The sequence below is a fragment of the Pristiophorus japonicus genome, chromosome 1 (assembly GCF_044704955.1).
Source record: "Pristiophorus japonicus isolate sPriJap1 chromosome 1, sPriJap1.hap1, whole genome shotgun sequence".
NCBI lineage: Eukaryota > Metazoa > Chordata > Chondrichthyes > Pristiophoridae > Pristiophorus > Pristiophorus japonicus.
The window spans coordinates 480,755,749-480,776,833 of NC_091977.1; the positions used below are offsets into that span (position 1 = coordinate 480,755,749).

The 21,085-nt window shown below is 45.0% G+C and overlaps 1 protein-coding gene across 3 annotated transcripts in view; it reads left to right on the plus strand.

Annotated features, from left to right (window-relative positions):
• Positions 1-21,085, plus strand: part of LOC139276769 (NAC-alpha domain-containing protein 1-like) — a 97,340-nt gene that overhangs the window by 48,479 nt on the left and 27,776 nt on the right. For 2 of the 3 annotated variants that reach the window (XM_070894777.1, XM_070894783.1), the window contains one exon: positions 4,763-13,870. In XM_070894777.1, coding sequence (XP_070750878.1) covers positions 4,763-13,870 — 9,108 coding nt within the window. The remainder of the gene's footprint in view (positions 1-4,762; positions 13,871-21,085) is intronic. The other variant, XM_070894790.1, reaches the window with a different exon arrangement.

Consider the following 21,085-nt stretch of genomic DNA (forward strand, 5'->3'; position numbering starts at 1 on the left):
TTTTAACCACTTGCGCCTGTAAAAGTAGGCTATACGCCTGCTCTTTCAGGCACAGGATTTTAAAGGACATTTGCAGGGCAAGATATTTGTAAATATCGGAAATCTTACCCTGCAAGTGTTCTAGCTCCCGAGATGCGGCCATCTGTCAAGACCAAAAACTTGACAGACCGGAAATGTCGGTTTCCAGCGCATGCGCATTGCGCGCTGAAAACCGGCTTTTCCGATGCCTTCTTGGGACCATAGGAACTTCTTACGGACCCGAGACATCGGAATTTTAGGGCCATTATAATAGTGTGGATCGAGGATTGGCTAACAGAGTCGGGATAAATGGATCATTTTCAAGTTTGCAAACTGTAACTACTGGGGTGTCACAGGGATCAGTGCTGGGGCCTCAACTATTTACAATTTATAGTAAATGACTTAGATGAAGGGACTGAGTGTAACGTAACCAAATTTGCTGATGATAGAAAGATAGATGGGAAAGCAAGTTGTGAGGAGGACACAAAGACTCTACAAAGGGATATAGATAGGCTAAGTGAGTGGGCAAAAATTTGGCAGATGGACTATAATGTGGGAAAATGTGAGATTGTCTACTTTGGTAGGAGAAATAAAAAAGCAAATTATTATTTAAAAAGGGAGCGATTACAAAATGCTGTAGTACAGAGGGATCTGGGGGTTCTTGTACATGAGACACAAAAAGTTAACATGCAGGTACAGCAAGTAATCAGGAAGGCAAATGGAATGTTGGCCTTTATTGCAAGGGGATGGAGTTTAAAAGTAGGGGAATGGAGTATAAAAGTACAGCGCATTGGTAAGACCACATCTAGGGGCCGAAATTGGTGGACATACCATCGCATACTGCCTGTGGACCGCTAACATACTGCCCAAAATTGTGAAATTGATCAAAAAATACCTACATACCGCCCAGCGAGAAATTTATCAGCGACATACCACCGAGCGGTATGCATACCGTCCGCCCACATGGAGCACCCTGCAGACTGCCCAACAGTTCAACATTGGTAGCATACTGCCGACATACCACCAGAGCTGCACACTGTCTAAAAAGAGGTGGTTTTATGCCGATGGTATGTAAACTACAATGTTCCTCCCCACCGCCCCCCCGCAGCAATCTATTCATCCCCCCAGCGATCTATTTCTCTCCCCCACCACCCCAGTGATCTAGTCCTCCCCCCAGAGATTGAATCCCCCCCCAACAGATCCAGCCCCCCCAGAGATCTAATTCCCCCTCCATGAGATCCAGCCCCCCCCCAGAGATTAAATGCCGCCCCCCCAAGAGAGATCTAATCACCTCCACCCCGCAGAGAGATCTAATCACCCCCACCCCCCAAAGAGATCTAATCCCACCCCAAGAGATGTATTCTACACGCCCCCCCCCCCCGAAAAACGCAAAAATAAATAAATATAAGTGTAATAAATAAATCAAAAACACTGCACAAAATAATTAAAATCTAAACTTACCTGGAGACACATACCTGCGATCTGACATCGGCATTCTCTGGCCTCCGGACTGCTCTTCTCGGGGGTGGAGGGGTGGGCGGGGAACGGATGTCAATGGAACGTGCGCAGAACTCGAGACCCGAAGAGTCCAGAGTCCCAGACAACTTACCCTGCACCGCTGGAGCAGACCGTCCATCGCACTCTGCTGTCACACCGCTCAGGACCACCTGGAGCAATGTTGCCAACACTCCGCCCCAGTGGTACCGGGCGGTGAAGATTGACCGACCACCGCGAGACCGCTGAGAATTGGGCAGTCCACCAAAGTCGTGCCCCTAGAGTACTGCGTACTGTTTGGGTCTCCTTGTTTAAGGAAGGATATACTTGCATTGTAGGCAGTTCCAAGAAGGTTCACGAGGTTGATTTCTGAGATGAAGGGGTTGTCATATGAAGAAAGGTTGAGCCTATAGTCCTTGGAGTTTAGAAGATCTTAATGAAACATACAAGATTCTGAGGGGGCTTGACAGGGTAGATGCAGAGAGGATGTTTACCCTCATAGGGGAATCTAAAACTAGGGCCATAGTTTCAGAATAAAGGGTCGCCCATTTAAAACAGAAATGAGGAGGAATTTCTTCTCTCAGAGGGTCGTGAATCTTTGGAATTCTCTACCCCAGAGAGCTGTGGAGGCTGGTCTTTGAATATATTCAAGATGGAGATAGACAGATTTTTGTATGATCAGGGAGTCAAGGGCTATGGGGAGCGGGCAGGGAAGTGGAGTTGAGGCCAGGATCAGATCAGCCATGATCTTATTGAATGGCGGAGCAGGCTCGAGGGACCAAACTCCTGCTCCTATTTCTTACGTTCTTATCAGGCTTCCGCCCCTGCCACAGTACTGAAACTGCACTTACCAAGGTCACAAATTACATCCTAATTGACTGCGACAAAGGTAATCTATCCCTTCTCGACTTGCCTGCAGCCTTTGACACAGTTGACCACAAAATTCTGCTTCAACGATTCTGCACCGTCGTCCAGCTGGATGGGACTGCACCCACCGGGATTCATTTCCATCTTTCCAGAATTAACTGTAAATTCACCTTCAATGGCTTCTCTTGATCCCGTACTGTTACCTCTGGTGTCCCCCAAGATCTGTCCTTGGTCCCCTCCTATTTCTCATTTACATGCTGCCCTTTGATGGCATCATCTGGCAACACGACATGAGTTTTCACATGTATGCTGATGATACCCAGCTCTACCTGTCCTCCCCCTCTCTCGAACCCTTCAATGTCTCTATACTATCAGACTGCTTGTCCGGATGAGTAGAAATCTCCTCCAACTAAATATCAGGAAGACTGAAGCCATTATCTTCGGTTCACGGCACAAACTCCATTCCCTTTCCACTGATTTGATTTCTCTCCCCGGCAACTTACTAAGGCTGACCAAGTCTGACGGGGAGACTAGAACTAGGGGGCACAGCCTCAAAATACGGGGGAGCCAATTTAAAACCGAGTTGAGAAGGAATTTCTTCTCCGAGAGGGTTGCGAATCTGCGGAATTCTCTGCCCAAGGAAGTAGTTGAGGCTAGCTCATTGAAAGTATTCAAATCACAGATAGATAGATTTTTAACCAATAAGGCAATTAAGGGTTACGGGGAGCGGGCGGGTAAGTGGAGCTGAGTCCACGGGCAGATCAACCGTGATCTTGTTGAATGGCGGAGCAGGCTCGAGGGGCTAGATGGCCTACTCCTGTTCCTAATTCTTATGTTCTTATGTTATAAGTCTGTTCACAACCTTGGTGTCATATTTCACCATGATTTGAGCTTCCTACCTCGTATCTGTTCCACCACTAAGACCGCCCATTTCCAACTCTGTAACATTGCCCGTCTCTGCCCTTACCTCAACTTATCTGCTGCTGAAACCCTCATCCATGCCTTTATAGAAAGAGAACCAACTTTTGGTCATCTGCCCTAACACCACCTTATATGGCTCGGTGTCAATTTTTTTAATAACACTCCTCCTGTGAAGTGCCTTGGGACGTTTTATTACGTTAAAGGCGCTATATAATATGTTGTTGAAAAGCAAAAATTTGCAGGGCTAGCATGGAACTAATTGGATAGCTCTGTCAAAAAGCCAGCATAGGCACGATGGGCCAAATGGCCTCCTTCTGTGCTGTATGATTTTACACTATTAAAGTGCTTTTAATAGGAAACTATCCAGTGTCACATGGCATTGCTCACTGGTTATCTGCTTAGTTACTAACCTGGCTTGCCCCTTTAAGGCCATTGCTGAGCTCCTCCCTATTGTGAATTAGTCTAATTATTCACATCCTGAGCAAATTTAGAGGCTAATTACCATTGTTGGAAGTTTTTCCACATTGGCTGCTGCTTGACTCCCCTCCTTGGGGAGAGGGCAGATTATCAAACAAAACAACAGGAAATGACTGAACACCTTATAGAAAGAGAACCAATCATGACTTGTTGCTGCTCCATACAAAGTGTGAGAGACGACTCTCAAAACCAAGGTTAAAAATGCATAGTGGAAGCAGATTCAATAATAACTTTCAAAAGGGAATTAGATATATATCTAAAAAGGAAAATAATTGCAGGGCTATGGGGAAAGAGCACAAGAAATAGGAGCAGGAGTAGGCCATTTGACCTCTCGGGCCTGCTCTGCTATTTAAGATGATCATGGCTGATCTGATCATGGACTCCGTTCCACTTCCCTGCCCACTCCCCATAACCCCTTATTCCCTTATCGTGCAAAAATCTGTCTATCCTAGCCTTAAATAAATTCAAAGACCCAGCCTCCACAGCTTGCTGGGGCAGTGAATTGCACAGATGTACAACCCTCAGAAGAAATTTTGCCTTATCTCAGTTTTAAATGGATGGCCCCTTATTCTGAGACTATGCCCCCTAGTTTTAGTTTCCCCCATGAGTAGAAATATACTCACTGCATCCATCTTGTCCAGCCCTCATTATCTTATATGTTTCGATAAGATCAACTCCCACTCTTCTGAACTCTAATATGTATTGGCCCAACCTACTCAACCTATCTTCATAAGTCAACCCCCTCATCTCCAGAAATCAACCTAGTGAACCAGGAGGAGTGGGACTACTTAGATAACTCTTTTAAAGAGCTGGCACAGATATGATGGGATGAATGGACTCCTGTAATGCAAGATTCTATGAAGTGAACTTAAAATCTAATGAGAATACTAATTCTTGACTATTTTGCTCTCCACCTTTTTCCCTTTTTTTCCCATTTCTGCTCTATTTGCAATCCATCTGCTTTTTCTTTTTGTTAAATCTGCAGACATTTCCCCTGATGCTTCCTGTGGCTCTTCTCGCAGCATGCTCACCCCTAAAGAGCCAGCTTCACCCCAAGCCTCCCCAACAGCTGACTCCTCGTACCTGATGCCGCTCGCCGGCGGCTCGCCGTGGTCTACGGGGATCGAGCAGAGCGAGCTGCCGACCGCCAGCCCCGCGTTGGATCGCGGCAGGGAAGCGGCCGAAAACTTGGGCGGGAAAGGTCCGGCTGACGAGGGCGCCCGACCTCAGCCCGAAGGAGCAAGTTGCGACACGGACACCGATAACTCGTACCCCGAGTCGCCTTCCGTGGCGCCTGGCGCCCAGGAAAGCCAGTCGGAAAACCAAGGCCAGGTGGCCAAGCACAGAGAGTACGTGGATGGAGAGAGGGCGGACACGTTTGCACTAAGCACCGTTGATGACGCACAACTTCTCGGTGCCGACGCTGGCTCGGGGAGAGCCAAGCTGGAAGCTGTGGTAAGAAGTAGGCACCCGGTGGACGGTCCGGCAGCCACCGCCGACTCTGCCGCAGACACAACCCGGGCCAGCTGGGAGCCCGGTGCAAGCGTGGCGCTGCGGGAGGCGGAGGTGAGCGCCATTTCGGAGAGGCACACCAGATCCAGGGAGGAGCCAGATGGAGACACGCAACTAATGGATACCAAAGTAGACCCCGAGGCAGAGATGGTCGGTTTGGAGAGGGAGGGGGAGCAGGATCAGTCCGACTCCGAAACGGACACCCCGGTTGAGTTGCCCTTCACTGAGCAGGCCATTGCCGGTGTAGAAATGGGCCGAGGTTCACCTCAAGCAGACAATGAAAACCCAACCCCTCTTGTAGAAACACTCTGCTCTGCCGGCCTCCCTCCCAATGGCACCGAGGCCTCACTAACACTGCAATTCCAGGCCATTTCAGCCGCAGGGGCCGACCTGCCTGCAGTTATTGGTCCTCTCCACTTGCCGACTGTGAAATCAAGGGCTGAAAACGCGAAGACTGAATCTTCAGAAACTCAGGATCAAGTTACAACCATTGGACACAGCGATATGCCTTTGTGTTATTCGGAACCCACCAAAGAATTGCTCATGTCTCCCAGTGCGGTGGACCACGTGTGTGGTACCGATCCAGATCTTTTCTTCACCGCACCATCGACTCCAGTAAAGACGGTATGCAGTGCACAGAAATATTTTTCTTATTTGAAAACTGGCTTACACGAGGAGCCCATTGAAGCCCTGGAGAGTGAGGGCAGCGAAAGCATCTGTTCTCCACCGACCTCTCCCTCAGGATCTTACAGAACTGCAGACGGAAGTAGCTGGACATCATCAGGCACCCCGAACACTTCCCCATCATGCTCCCCAAACTTACTGGCGGAAGTTGAAACGATGGAAGTGTCTGCCTGTTACGTAGAATCATTGTCCGCTTTTGCAGAGGAACTCAATGAAGAGCAGTCCGACCAAGTGCTGCCTCTTGCTGATGCTCCTTTTGGCATAATGGATGAGGAGACTTGGACCTCTATGGAAGAGTCAACTGAAAGATGCCTTACTGAAACGCAGGATGACCTTGCTTCTTTAGCATTTGATAATGAAAATCCTGAAACCAATGAAGAGGATGATGATGAAAATGGACAGGAATATATAAATCTTAAAGATCAGGACATTTCCAGTGTAGGACCAGGGTTCATTGAGGGAAATGATATGAATCAACAAACATACATTACAGATTGTGACATTAGTAAAGAATTGTGGAGCTCACAAACAATGACACAAAATGCAACAACCGAGGACAAGTGCGGTACAATCACTTCAGATGGAAAACCTGAAGAGGCCTTCCATCCAATATTTATTCCTCAGGTGGAAGATAATTCAGAGTCAAAATATAGTAGGGAATACAGATCATCCAATGGTGGTGAATCAAATTGTGAAAATGCTGAAAAAGGCCCAAGAGAAATAGTTATTGTGCCTAGTAATGAAGATGATCTAATAGGGTTAGGTATGTCCAAAGTAAGCACAGAGGTTGATGAAGGTACTGGGCAGCATGAGGCTGAACCCATTCGAGATCAGATGGAGGAAGAAAGCACAATACCAATTGAATCACTTGACAATATTACTTGTTACGAAACAAAAAATAGGAACCTGACTTCAGAGTTCAAATATGTATCAAAGGTAGACATGGGTATCAATCATGGGTCAAATGACTCAGGCGATAGCACAATTTGCGCAACACATAACTATTTGCTCACCACTGAGACAGTCAAGGACCAATATGCTTATAGCAAACATTGTGACGATTGCACTACTTATGCTCCTCTTGCTTCTTCTGAGGAGCTGGCTGAAGATTATGCTGATTCTTTCAATGAAGAAAGGAGCATGGAACTAAATACAGAGAAGGAATCTGATATGAAACTTGAAACTTCAATCTCCTGCCGACTCGATCTGTTGTTGGATGAATCATTCAAGGAAATTTCCAATGCTCTTATCAGTCCTGATTATGATGGTTTCCTTGTAGCAGAAGGTGAGCATGAAGGATCTGTGCCACGAGCTTCTGCAGCTTGCATTCCAAGTGGTCAACCATCCAGTGGGATGTACAGCTCCATACAAGTTGCCTGTTCATCTGAAGTGTCAGACACAGCAAGCAGTCCTGAAATGGGGACTGCGCTGTTGCTCCAATCTCCATATGAAGTTGTTGGTATGGGTCTTGATAATGAGAGAATGGTGCCTGCGTCATTGCTATCTTTTAGAGGCAGCATTATTTTCGAGGCAGAGTCTATTGAAGTTACTTCATTGTCTGTAGTGCCCCAAACTGCAACAGAACAGGAAAACGTTGAGAGTGGTGATGACAGTGGTGATACCAATGACCGTGATCATGCTGATGATGTTGGAGATGAAGATGAAGACAGTTCTGTGTCATTTCTTTATTCACTGTCTGAGACCTCTATCACTGCAGGAGTTGATGAATCCTTTGCATTTCAAGATACCACTTCAGAATCTTCTACTTCCGCATCTCTTGATGGAGAGGATGAAAAAATTGCTGCAGAGCACTACGTCCTGTTCTCTGGAGTTACTGAAGTACACATCGAAGGACCAAAGGGTGAATCCGTAGATTCGGGGAGTGAGAGTGAGATGGAAATGTCTTCGTCAGCCTCCTCGTCAGACTCTGGAGCACATGTGGCCTACTGTGCTACAAGTATGACATCGTGTAACATAGCATCATTGCAGACAGGGAAATCCAACTCTGTTGGTAATGAAGAAGAACCACCTAGTGCTGGAATGGAAACTCAAAAGAATTGGAGGAAAGAACCAAAGGGCACAGCTGTTGACAGTAAAGATGAAGCACAATCATTCATTGCGGAAGTCGTACAACAGCAAGCTTCAACTTGCATTACAGCTTCTCCATTACAGACATATAGTTTACAAACTGATGCATTGTCGGAAGATAAATGCATTTCACTGCCTTTCCTCAGTGTGCCAGATGAGTCTCAACAAACATCATTGATTGAGTCTACAAAAAATAGTCTTTCAGAGATGGTAGAGGTTGAAGAGAGTGAGACATGTTCAACTGATTCAGACAGTGAAGATCTGTCATCTGGATTGTCAGCCTTCGAAGAAATGACGCATGAACTGGCATCATGTGAAAGGCAATTACCAGAGCTGGAATCACTCCCCAACTTTGGACAGATCCAATCAGATAGCTGTGGTGAGACAATGACCGCATCTCTGGTTGCAAAGGAGCTCTCCCCAACAGAATCAAATAAAACAAACCTCACTTCCCAGTTGGAAAATACCAATCCCACTGAGGATCACAATAGAGACGAACTTGACTTTGAATTGGCTTCTGATTTACCTGAAGGGATGAATAAATTTGATGATTACCACTATCGAATGGTCAGTGCATGGCCCAAAGATGGTAAGAGCAAAGGGCCCAATTCTGAGATGCCCTTGAATTTGCCTGTTGATCTGGCCAGTGATGCTGATGCTCCCAATATCAGCTCAAGTGAATCAAATTCCGAAAGCAACAACTTCATCTTCAGCACACAAAAACCATGTGATGGTGGTCAATATGCCATTGAGAAAGCTACAGATTCTACCAACATCAGTAACAATATCAGCAAGGATTTGGTGTCAGCCTGTGTGAAAACTGACAATCAGCCTACTTGTGTTGACCCAAAACTTGAAGACGCAAAAACATTTCCCTGCATCAATCCTTTCCAATCGGATTCAGCCAACGTAAACACTGCTGGGGCGTCCTCTCTCTGTGGATCACAAATTATAGATATTCATGGAGCAGGTCTCACATCAAGGGCTCCTTGTTCTAAATTAGTTCCTGCGGAGGAAAATATTGTCCAAGAGCATGGTGTCTCTCCTTATGCACAAAAAGCTCAAGAGTTCCTGGAAACATTACCTGAAATTAGACCAGCTATGGGAAGTAAAAATGTAATTGCATTGGGTTTCAGGGACATGCCACTGCCTCATTATGGAACCAGTACCGAGAGCTTGGATGAAAACGTTGCGGCAAACGAGAAAGTATCTTGCTCCTTGCCTGTAACATGCCAGTCTGAAACAAGTCCTGGGCTCAATAACCTTTCACATTTAACAAGTACTGAACAAACAGTTGGAGCACCGAAAAGAAACCCTGAAGAAAATAATTTGGAGGAGCAACATAGTGAACCTCTCAACATTGAACAGAAGGAGATGATGAACATAGTTCCGGCAGACGCTTCAGAGAAGGGGGGCTCGGCATGTGAAGAGTTGCAAGTTTGTACAAGTAGACCAATACCACTATCATGGAAGAGTTCTTCCTCATCAGAAACAGAAGATTATGACATGAGCAGTGAACCAGACTTGCCTGAACACATGCCCTCAGTTCAAGGTCCTGAATCTACAGATGTCTTTGAGATTTATAATCCTATTGGTGAAACCAGCCCTTCTCTACATGCGAGTTCTCAACAGGACATGACCTCATTGGAAGATACACTGAGTGACAGGTCTTCAGGATCATCTCAGCAACTGGTCAGCAGGTCTGAGTCTAGCTACTCAGAACCATTGCTGGACAAATCAAATCAAAAATTTGGAATTCAACAGGATGAAGATGGAACAAGAGACCATAGAGTTTATCCTGTTGTCAGCCAAGAACATATTGATGCTAAACCAAAAGTTGGCATTGATCAATCTAACTTGTCAGGTTCTGAGTTAAGTTCAGACTCTTTATCAAGGAATGATCATGTGAAGTGTTCGGTCCCCTTGTCACAAGAATGCTTTGATCCTACAGAGCCTTTGGACATTCAGACTGGAAATGCTGCTAGCCAATTAAAGGTCTTGAGCTCCATTTTGCAAGCTGACACTCATCCTTTAACACACACACAAGCTCTACCAGAAGAGGGTGATAATCAGATTGAACTTCCAGGTACACTAATTGAAGATACTGATGGGAAGGTGGAATTCTCTGATGCTGGTAAGTTAGAGGATTTAGATGCACTACCAAAAGAGAGTAATGATCAAGCAGAGCCCTTAAATGGCTTACCGGACAATGACACCAACCAATTGAGTCTTTTAGAATTATCACCAGGGAATACTGTCGATAAATTCTTAAACCAAATGCTAAAAGATGGTAGTTATCAAATAGAGCTCTCTAGCAGTAAGTCAGAAGATTATTCTGTTAAGTCAAGGGCTATAGACACAATATTTAGAGATGACGGTAGGAAATCGGAGGTGTCAAATGCATTACCAGAAGATCATGCTTTAAAGTCAGAGATCCCAGATATGTTGGTTGGAGATTTTGGTGGACTGTTGGAACTAACCAATATCCAACCTGGAGATGATGCTGGCAAATTAGAAAGTGAAGTCAAAGTGACAGGAGATGATAATCAAGTAGAAGTTTCTCCCATCTTACCAGAAGATGATGTTTGTAAAGCTACTGTCATAGATTTGGCAGCAGCATATGCGGGCGGACAAATGGAAGTCTTGAATATTGTATCCGAAGATGATTCTTTTCAAATAAAGACCATACATACAGTATCAGGAGATGCTTCAGAAGGTGATGATGCAGACAATTTAGACATTTCAGGTATCACCTCAGGATGTAGAGTTCCTACATTAGTGGCCTTAGACAAGCAGCAAGGAGATTATGATGATCAATTGAAGCTCTCCAACAGCCGACCAGGAGATGATGCTAGCCAATTAGGGATTGCTATAATAATGCTAGAAGATGACGGCAATCAAGTAGAAATATCTGATACTTTACCAGATGGGTATGCTTGTAAATCAGAGGCCACAGACATGACGATAAGCAATGTTAGTGAACAGGTGGAACCTTTGAACTGCTACTCAGGAAGCAATATTGACAAGTTAGAAGTTCTCAGTACAATAATGGGTGACAGTGCAGTTGAAGTCATTTTACCAGAAGATAATGATTACAAAGCAGCGATGGTAGACATGGCTGTAGATGTTGATGAACAAGTGGAGTTCTTCAACATCCTGCCAGGAGATGATGCTGACAAATCTGAAGATCTGGATGCTCTGCCAGTAGAGGAGATTAGTCAAGTGAAGGTCTGTGACATCCTACTAGGAGATGAAACTAGCAAGTTTGAAGATATGGACACTCTGCCAATAGTGGAGGCTAGTCAAGTGAAGGTCTGTGACACTCTACCAGGAGATGATGCATGTAAATCAGAGGCTAATGGTACAGTGATATGTCAAGATAAGCTGCTAGATGATTCACAGATCAGCGATGCTGCTCAATATTCAGATACCCTCCTAAGAAAATCTACTGGGGCATCAGAGATTTCAGGAGATCATGGTTCCCAGATGGAGAAGTCTGGTAGTCTATTGCAACATGATTCTAGTGAAGTAACAGATGTGGATCAAACCAAGCTCTCTAATATATTATCAGGAGATGATGCTTGTAAATCAGAGGTCATGGATACAGTACCAGGAAATGATAGGGATCAAACAGAAGTCCCCGATGTTCTGTCGGGTGATGCGCCTTATAATTTGGAGATCATAGCTGTTACGTCAGAAGAAGATAATGATAACCTAGATGAAGATGAAGAAGACAAACTCACCGATGTGTCACAAAGTAGTGATGCAGGCATATTGAATGTGTCATATATCATACCACATAATTCTACTGATGAAGTAGAGTTCTCTAACAGCTCATCTGAAGGTGATGCTTATAAACTTGAGATGGTGGACTCGATGTTAGGAGATAGTGCATCAACAGACAATGCTTTAGATGATTCACAAGCTACAGATGGTGGGAAATTAAATATGTCTGATTCAACACTAGGAAACAATGTAAGCACAATAGTGAACTTGGATAAGTATCCAAGAGATAATGCTGGTCAAGTAGATTCCTTCAGTGTTCCACTAGGAGGTGATAAAAGTACATTAGAAGTTGCAAAGACACCATCAACAAGTGATGGTGAAACGAAACTGCCTGATACCCAGCTGAGAGATGATGCTTGTCAGTTGAAGGTCATCAGCCTACTATCAGAAGTGGAAGGCGGGCGTGACAAGATTCCAAATATCCCCCAAACCAGTAATGCTGATCGACTAAATCTCCTTGACTCTGTACCAAGTATTGATTCCTGTCATACAGAACTCTCAGGGAAATCACCAGGGCACAGCTTTGGCCAAGTGGAGGATTTATACTTGGAACAAAGAAACATCAATAATCAACCTGAACTCCCAAACCCAACTTTAACCGTGAATGATCATCAACAGGAAGTTTGTGAAACGGAATCAAAATCTTTTTATTGCAATTTGGAGATCTCCGTTTCTGCGAGAGGATTGAGTCCTTCTACCTCGGCATTGTCAGAGTCTACACAAGGATTAACCGATGAGTGTCTGAAGGGTTCAAAAAGCTTGACTGACGATGTTACAGAGTTATTCAAACAAGAAACTACTGATGATCACACAGGGACCACTGATGTCGTGCAACAAAATGTGACGTTTGTAACGCAAGCTGGGTCAGAGTTTGAAGCAGAAAGCCCAGGCGATGAAAGAAGCCACATTTTAGCTGAGAAAATGGAATCAGAAGTGGAGATTTATGAGACAATGTCACCATCTAAAGTTTCAGAGTTCACGCCAGAAGCTGGACTTGATCTTTCTACTGATGAATCCAATAACCTTTCCACTGATGAATCCAATAACTTAACATCAGGTGGTTCCAGGTCAGAAGGTGTTGAGATCTGTGATCACCCAGTCCTTTCATCAGAGCCAGTTTGCATAGCTTCATCCATCCCTTCTGTCTGTCAAATAGCACAACATACCATTCAGGACTATAAGGCTGATGAGGTTGCTTTAAAATGTGAGGTAGTACGGAGAGATTTCTCGATGAAGGTGTCTGCAGATTTGGAAGAAGGAAAGGTAGGCAAATGTCCACCCAATCATAGGTTGGATTCATGTCAACACCATGAGTCTGAAGTATTGAGTTCGTCATGTACCCAAGCTGTTCCTGATTTAGAAGTGGACTCTCATTCCAGTTCAGATGTAAACCAGACTGTACCTGATGCTTTTGTGGTTACACAGAATAACGAACGATTGTATTATAACACAAAAGACAATAGTGCATCATTGGAGACACCACCTCAAGATGAAAATCCTGCTTGCCTAGTGGGTAGTGATGGAGAAGAAAAGGTTGACACTTTTCACCGTGCTTCGCTTGATGTGAGTGGTGACAACACTCAGGATAAAAGATTGGGTAATTCACATCATTCCGAGCATCTCTCCACCATTGGTCATTCACTGGCAGAGACACCAGCATTCAACACATTGCTCGATGTATCTCGCAGTGCTCCAGATAGATCTCTTGCATGTCCTCATGCTACATTGAGTAACATTCCTTCTGCATTTTCAATGACAGAATTCGGTTTTGCTCCTACGCCCATCCGTTCCGTTGTAGATATTTCCTCCCCAGATATATCTCCCTCCGCAACCTGTCCTGAACTGGCTAACGACTGCTTTTCTGCTATTGCATCCTCCCCATCATTTAAACTGACTTTAGGACATCAGGACCGAGAAACCTTCTCAAAGCATGCTACTACATCTGAAAGCCCAGCAGGAGGGGATAAAAGCCAAGAAGAGATTAAGCTGTCAGAAGCAGTGGACTTGGATGAGAAACCAACAGGTAAAGAGTTTCCATTTTGTAAAAACTTGAGAATGAAAATTAATTTATTTGGATTATTATTTGTTAAATATCGTACATTTGCCACGTAGGGTTATTCTCTCCTCCCCCTCACATCATGATTCTTTTATCTCAATGTGTCACTTGACTCCTGCCTTTACGTCAGAAGGTTATGGGTTCAAGTGCTACGCCAGGACTTGAGCTTATAATCTAGCCTGGCACTCCAGTGCGGTACTGAGAGAGAGCTGTATTATTAGTGTGGTCCTTCAGATAAGACAACTTGGAATCTGGCTACTTGCTCAGATGGGAGTTAAATATCTCCTGGCATTGTTTGAAGAAGAGCAGGTAGTGTTCTTGGTTAATATTCCTCTCTCAACCAAAACAGATTAACTGGCCATTCACTATTGTTTGTCATATCTTGCTGCTGTGTTTGCTTACATAAAACTTGAAAATTATTAATTTTATGTGAAGTACTTTGAGACATTTCTGAGTGATGTGATCAGGTGCAACCTAAATTCTTTCTTTCAACAGACTCTTCCACAAATCACTTTGTTATTCAAATGTATGCTTTTTATGGAATCAGACTTATGACAAGTCCTTTTTTGCTCCCTCAGATGTGAGACATTTTATATTCATGAGGAAGCTGATCGTGAATTGAGAAAAATCATAAGTAGGCAAATTCAGCTGGCATATCATAGGAACAGAAGTAGGATGTTCAGCCCCTCAAGTCTGTTTCACCATTCAGTGAGATCATGACTGATCTGTAACTCAACTCCATTTACTCATCTTTGCTCCATATCCTTTGATGCCCTTACCCCCCAAAAATCTATCAGTCTTAATCTTCAAAATTTCAAATGATCCAACATCTACTACCTTTTGGAGGAGAGAGTTCCAGATTTCCACTACCTTTGTATGAGAAAATGCCAGCAAACATGCAACTTGATTTGCAACATAGACTCCATGTGGGTGGGGGTGAGGGTGGGGAGTGGGGTGGGGGGGGGAGGGAACCTTCAGGAATTTCCTCGGACATTCAGCCCCATAACTTTGACAGAAATCAGGGATGGGTGCGTAAGTTCTGGATGAGCAGTTCAGGATGAGCAGAAATTTTCTCCAATTGAATATTGGGAAGACCGAAGCCATTGTTTTCGGTCCCTGCCACAAACTCCGTTCCCCAGCCACTGACTCCATCCCTCTCCCCAACTTCTGTCTGAATCTGAACCAGACTGTTCACAACCTTGGTGTCATATTTGATCCTGAAATACGCTTTCGACCACATATCCGCAGCATAACGAAGACCGCCAATTTCCACCTTCGTAACATTGCCCATCTTCGCCCTTGATTCAGCTCATCTGATGCTGAAGCCCTCATCTATGCCTTTGTTACCTCCTAGACTTGAATATTCCAATGCATTCCTGGCTAGCCTCCCACATTCTATCCTACATAAACTAGAGATGATCCAAAACTCGGCTGCCCGTGTCCTAACTCACACCAAGTCTCACTCACACATCACCCCTGTACTTGCTGACCTGCATTGGCGTCTGGTTAAACAATGCCTCGATTTCAAAATTCTCATCCTTGTTTTCAAATCCCTCCATGGCCTCACCTCTCCCTATCTCTGTAATCTCCTCCAGCCCCACAACCCCCCCCAGAGATGTCTGCGCTGCTCTTATTCTGCCCTCTTGAGCATCCCTAATTATAATCGCTCAACCATTGGTGGCTGTGCCTTCTGTTGCCTAGGGCCCAAGCCTTGGAACTCCCTGCCTAAACCTCTCCGCCTCTCTTTCCTCCTTCCAGATGCTCCTTAAAACATACTTCTTTGACCAAGTTTTTGGTCACCTGGGCTAATTTCTCCTTATGTGGCTTGGTGTCAATTTTTTAATCTCATAATACTCCTGTGAAGCGCCTTGGGACGTTTCACTATGCTAAAGGCGCTATATAAATACAAGTTGTTGTTGTAGTAAATATGGTTTGTGCCTCATACATGGTGACCCTTTTACCCAAAGGAAATTCCCAGCGAATTAATATTTTTTTAAGGATAGAGACTAAAGTTTGCTGATATATAGAAGAACGTTTAATTCACTATATAACAATCCTCTGTCAGCTATTTTAATTTAAGTTATAAACCCGTTTGAAAAAAATGGAGTAATAGACCATTCAGCAAGATCATGGCTGAACTACATCAAATCTACTTTCCCGCACTATCCCCATATTCCTTGAATCCCTTAGTGCCTAAAAATCCATCGATCCCGGTATTGAATATATTCAATGAGCATCACAGCTCTCTGAAGTAGAGAATTGCAAAGATTCACAATCCTCTGAGTGAAGAAATTTCTCCTCATCTCAGCTCTAAATGGCCGACCCCTTATTCTGAGACTGACTCCTACTTGAGCTTTGCCAAACAGTAACTTCCACCCGTTAATCCATTGAATTGTCCCGTAATTGTCCAGGATACCACATGGCTCCGGTTGGGGTGGAGTGTAGAATGTTTTAGTATAAGGGGTGTCGCAGTTGTGGTGAGGCGGACTGGTTGGGCTAGGTGCTCTTTGCCTTTCCGTCATTGTTCATAGGTTTATATGTAACCTTTAGGGCTGCTGACCAAGGGCCGTGTGGCTGTTTGTCGGCTGGATTGGACACGATGGACCGAAATGGCCTCCTTCTGCGCTGTAAATTTCTATGGGGTCAAGTTTCGGCCTGAGTTGCTCCTATTTTTTTGCAGCAACTAGTTAAGAATGGAGTATCTTAGAAATTGCAATTCTCAGCATTTAGTTTGCTCCAGTTCTAGTGAGTTAGAACAGTTTCATTTTAGAACAGATTTTTTTTTTCAAAAGGGGGCGTATCTGGCCACTTACACCTGTTTTACAAGTTTAGGCAGTGAAAACTTACTCCAAACTAACTTAGAATGGAGTAAGTGTAGATTTTTGTACGGTCAGAATAACCTTGCCTACACTTAGAAATCAGGCGTAGGGAATGAGAGATTGGGGGGAGGTGAGGGAAGTTTACAAACATGAAACATGTCACTTTTACAAATAAAGAGCCATCATCAATAATAAATGATAAATAAATCAATCCAAAAAATAAAAAAATCGATAATTAAAAAATTAAGTTTCTACTCATCGACTGCAGCACCGGGAGCCCTCCAACAGCGTTCTGGGATTTCCCCCCCCCTCCCCACCCTAGTGTCTCGCTCTCTGTCAGTGTCTCTCTGTATTTCTGACAGCGAGGGATGGGGGGAGGAAGGGGGAGGGAGGGAAGAGGAGGGGAAGGGAAGGGAAGGGAAGAGGAGGGAGGGAGGGAAGGGGAGGGGAGAGGAGGGAGGGAGAGGAGAGGAGGGAGGGGAGGGGAGGGAGGAGAGTAGGAGGGGAGGGAGGAGAGGAGGAGGGGGGTGGGAGGAGTGAGGGGGGGAGCCGGAGCGGGAGCGGACCTGAACGGGGTGGGAGGTGGAGCGGCAGGCAGCGGACTTGAACCGGTGGGGGGGGGCGGGGAGGAGAGCGGCAGCGGACCTGAACGGGGGTGGGGGGGGGGGAGGAGAGCGGCAGCGGACCTGAATAGGGGGGGGGGGGGGGGTGCGTGGGGAAGCTGGAGCGGGAGCTGAAGCTCAAGACGAGGGAGGTCGAGTCCAATCTTCGCCGCCCCAGTGACCTCATTCGGCCAGGGCTAGGGGCGGCGTGCTTCGGGCCCCTCCCACGCAGCCTCGGCAGCCTGGAGCTACTGCACATGCGCGCACACTCTAGCGCGCATGTGCAGAGGTCCCGGCACTGTTTTCAGCGCCGGGACCTGGATCCGCCCCCCACAGCTTGTGTTGTGCTGCGCCAAGGGCCTGGAACGTTCTAGCAACGGGGAGAATACCGAGGTAAGTTTTAGGTGCGGTTTTTGTTCTAAAAAGTCAGCACCACTCATGGAGTTGCACCGTTCTAAGCATGGGGGCAAACTTGAGCCCTATGTTTCTATGTTTCTAATTGTTATTTTTTCCAATTTTCCTGTTTCATTTCTGCCTCATTTTTGCTTGTCTTGGCAACTGTCTGCTATCTCAATTGAGTAGCCACTTTTCTTGTGTGTATCCATTTGGTGAATGTCGACAGGCAATTCGACCTTGGCAGGTATGGGCCATAGCCTAAAAAAGGGTAGCAGTGCATCATGGATTCTCATGAGTTCAGGTGTCAGCCTCTGAGTTGGGCAGTTGTGCGTACAAGCCCCACTCTAGATACTTGAGCATGTAATCTCGGCTGACGCTTCAGTGCAGCCCGAAGGGAGTGCTGCATTGTTGGAGTTGGTGCCTTTGGATGAGACATTAAACCGTGGCCCCGTTTTCCCTCCTGATGTGGACGTAAATGATCCTATGGCATGAATCGAAGAAGAGCAAGGAAGTTTTCCCGGTGACCTGGCCAATATTTATCCCTCAACCAAAACATTAAAAAACAGATGATCTATTTTACTTATCTCATTGCTGTTTGTGAGATCCTGCTGTGTGAAAATTGGCTGACGTGTTTTCCTACATTACAACAGTGACTTCACTTTAAAAGTATTTAATTCGCTGTAAAATGATGTGGGATGTCCTGAGGTCGTGAAAGGCGCTATTTGCGGCTGAATTATTATTGTATCACAGCGAGAGCATTGCATAAAATGACTGCCCACCACCCCCTCAGGTCTATCCAGCCATCAGTTCACGTGTCTAAAATAAGCGGTGAGTGAGGGACACTGGCAAGGGCACAGAAATAGCAACAGGAGTAGACTGTTCTGTCATTCAATTCGACCATGTCCGATCTGTATCTCAACTCCATTTACATATTTTAGCTCCATATCCCTTGATACCCTTATTCAAAAAAATATCTATCAATCTCAATCTTGAAAATTGACCCCAGCATCCACAGCCTTTTGGGGGAGGGATTTCCAGATTTCCACTGCACTTTGCCTGGATTACACTTCTTAAATGGCCTGGTTCTAATTTTAAGATTATGCCCCCTTATTCTTGATTCTCTGTATCAACTGTGTCAAATCCTTTTAATATTTTAAACACTTCAATCAGACCACCGTCAATCTTTTTTATGTGCTAGTTTGCCTAAGTTGAAAGCAACTCTGGATCAAAAGGTCATGGCTCTACTCTGCCATTTTAATGCAGGCTGACACTCACAGTGCAGTACTGAGGGAGTGCTGACCTGTTGGTGGCGACCTTTCGATGAGACTTTAAACCTACACTCAGTTCAGATGGGTTTTAAAGATCAAAGAACTGCCCTTCCCACCCTGACCCCCACAAACAAGGGTTAGCGCCTTAATGAGAGCAGGAAATATGGAAATCTAAATTGATACAGATTGAGGGGGAAAAAGCCATAAATATTCCTCCAACATTGTGTGTGAATTCACATATAGAACCATAAGGCAGAACTTTCATCTTTGGCGGGGTTACAAATTGATGGTATCAGATCGATCTGTTGTAAAAGCCCAACCGGTTTCTATGTTGAACTGTGTTGGCCTGTCGGAGCAGGTGCAGGACATTCTGAAAAGGGAGGGTGAACAGCCAGTTGTCGTGGTGCATATAGGTACCAACGATATAGGTAAAAAACGGGATGAGGTCCTACAAGACGAATTTAGGGAGCTAGGAGCTAAATTAAAAAGTAGGACCTCAAAAGTAGTAATCTCAGGATTGCTACCAGTGCCACGTGCTAGTCAGAGTAGGAATCGCAGGATAGCTCAGATGAATATGTGGCTTGAGGAGTGGTGCAGAAGGGGGGGATTCAAATTCCTGGGACATTGGAACCGGTTCTGCACGTGGGCAGGACGGGAACCAATGTCCTAGGGTGAGTGTTTGCTAGTGCTGTTGGGGAGGAGTTAAACTAATATGGCAGGGGGAAGGGAACTGATGCAGGGAGACAGAGGGAAATAAAAAGGAGGCAGAAGCAAAATATAGACAGGAGAATAGTAAAATTGGAGAGCAGAGAAACCCAAGACAAAAAACAAAAAGGGCCACATTACAGCAAAATTCTAAAGCGGCAAAATGTGTTAGAAAGACAAGCCTGAAGGCTCTGTGCCTCAATGCGAGGAGTATTCGGAATAAGGTGGACGAATTAACTGCGCAGATAGCAGTTAACGGGTATGATGTAATTGGCATCACGGAGACATGGTTCCAGGGTGACCAAGGCTGGGAACTCAACATCCAGGGGTATTCAACATTTAGGAAGGATAGACAGAAAGGAAAAGGAGGTGGGGTGGCATTGCTGATTAAAGATGAAGTTAATGCAATAGTAAGAAAGGACATTAGCTTGGATGAGGTGGAATCGGTATGAGTGGAGCTACGGAATACCAAGGGGCAGAAAATGCAAGTGGGAGTTGTGTACAGACCACCAAACAGTAGTAGTGAGGTTGGGGACAGCATCAAACAAGAAATTAGGGATGCATGCAATAAAGGTACAGCAGTTATCATGGGTGACTTTAATCTACATATTGATTGGGCTAAAAAACTGGTAGCAACACGGTGGAGGAGGATTTCCTGATGTATTAGGGATGGTTTTCTAGACCAATATGTCGAGGAACCAATATGTCGAGGAACCAACTAGGGAGCTGGCCATCCTCGACTGGCTGATGTGTAATAAGAAAGGACTAATTAGCAATCTTGTTGTGCGAGGCCCCTTGGGGAAGAGTGACCATAACATGGTAGAATTCTTTATTAAGATGGAGAGTGACACAGTTAATTCAGAAACTAGGGTCCTGAACTTAAGGAAAGGTAACTTTGATGGCTTGAGGCGTGAATTGGCTAGAATAGACTGGCAAATGATACTTAAAAGGGTTGACGGTGGATAGGCAATGGCAAACATTTAAAGATCACATGGATGAACTTCAGCAATTGTACATCCCTGTCTGGAGTAAAAATAAAACGGAAGGTGGCTCAACCATGGCTAACAAGGGAAATTAAGGATAGTGTTAAATCCAAGGAAGAGGCATATAAATTGACCAGAAAAAGCAACAAACCTGGGGACTGGGAGAAATTTAGAATTCAGCAGAGGAGGACAAAGGGTTTAATTAAGAGGAGGAAAATAGAGTACGAGAAGAAGCTTGCCAGGAACATAAAAACTGACTGCACAAGCTTCTATAGATATGTGAAGAGAAAAAGATTAGTGAAGACAAACAAAGGTCCCTTGCAGTCTGATTCAGGTGAAATTATAATGGGGAACAAAGAAATGGCAGAAATGGCAGACAAAGTATTGATCAAATACTTTGATTCTGTCT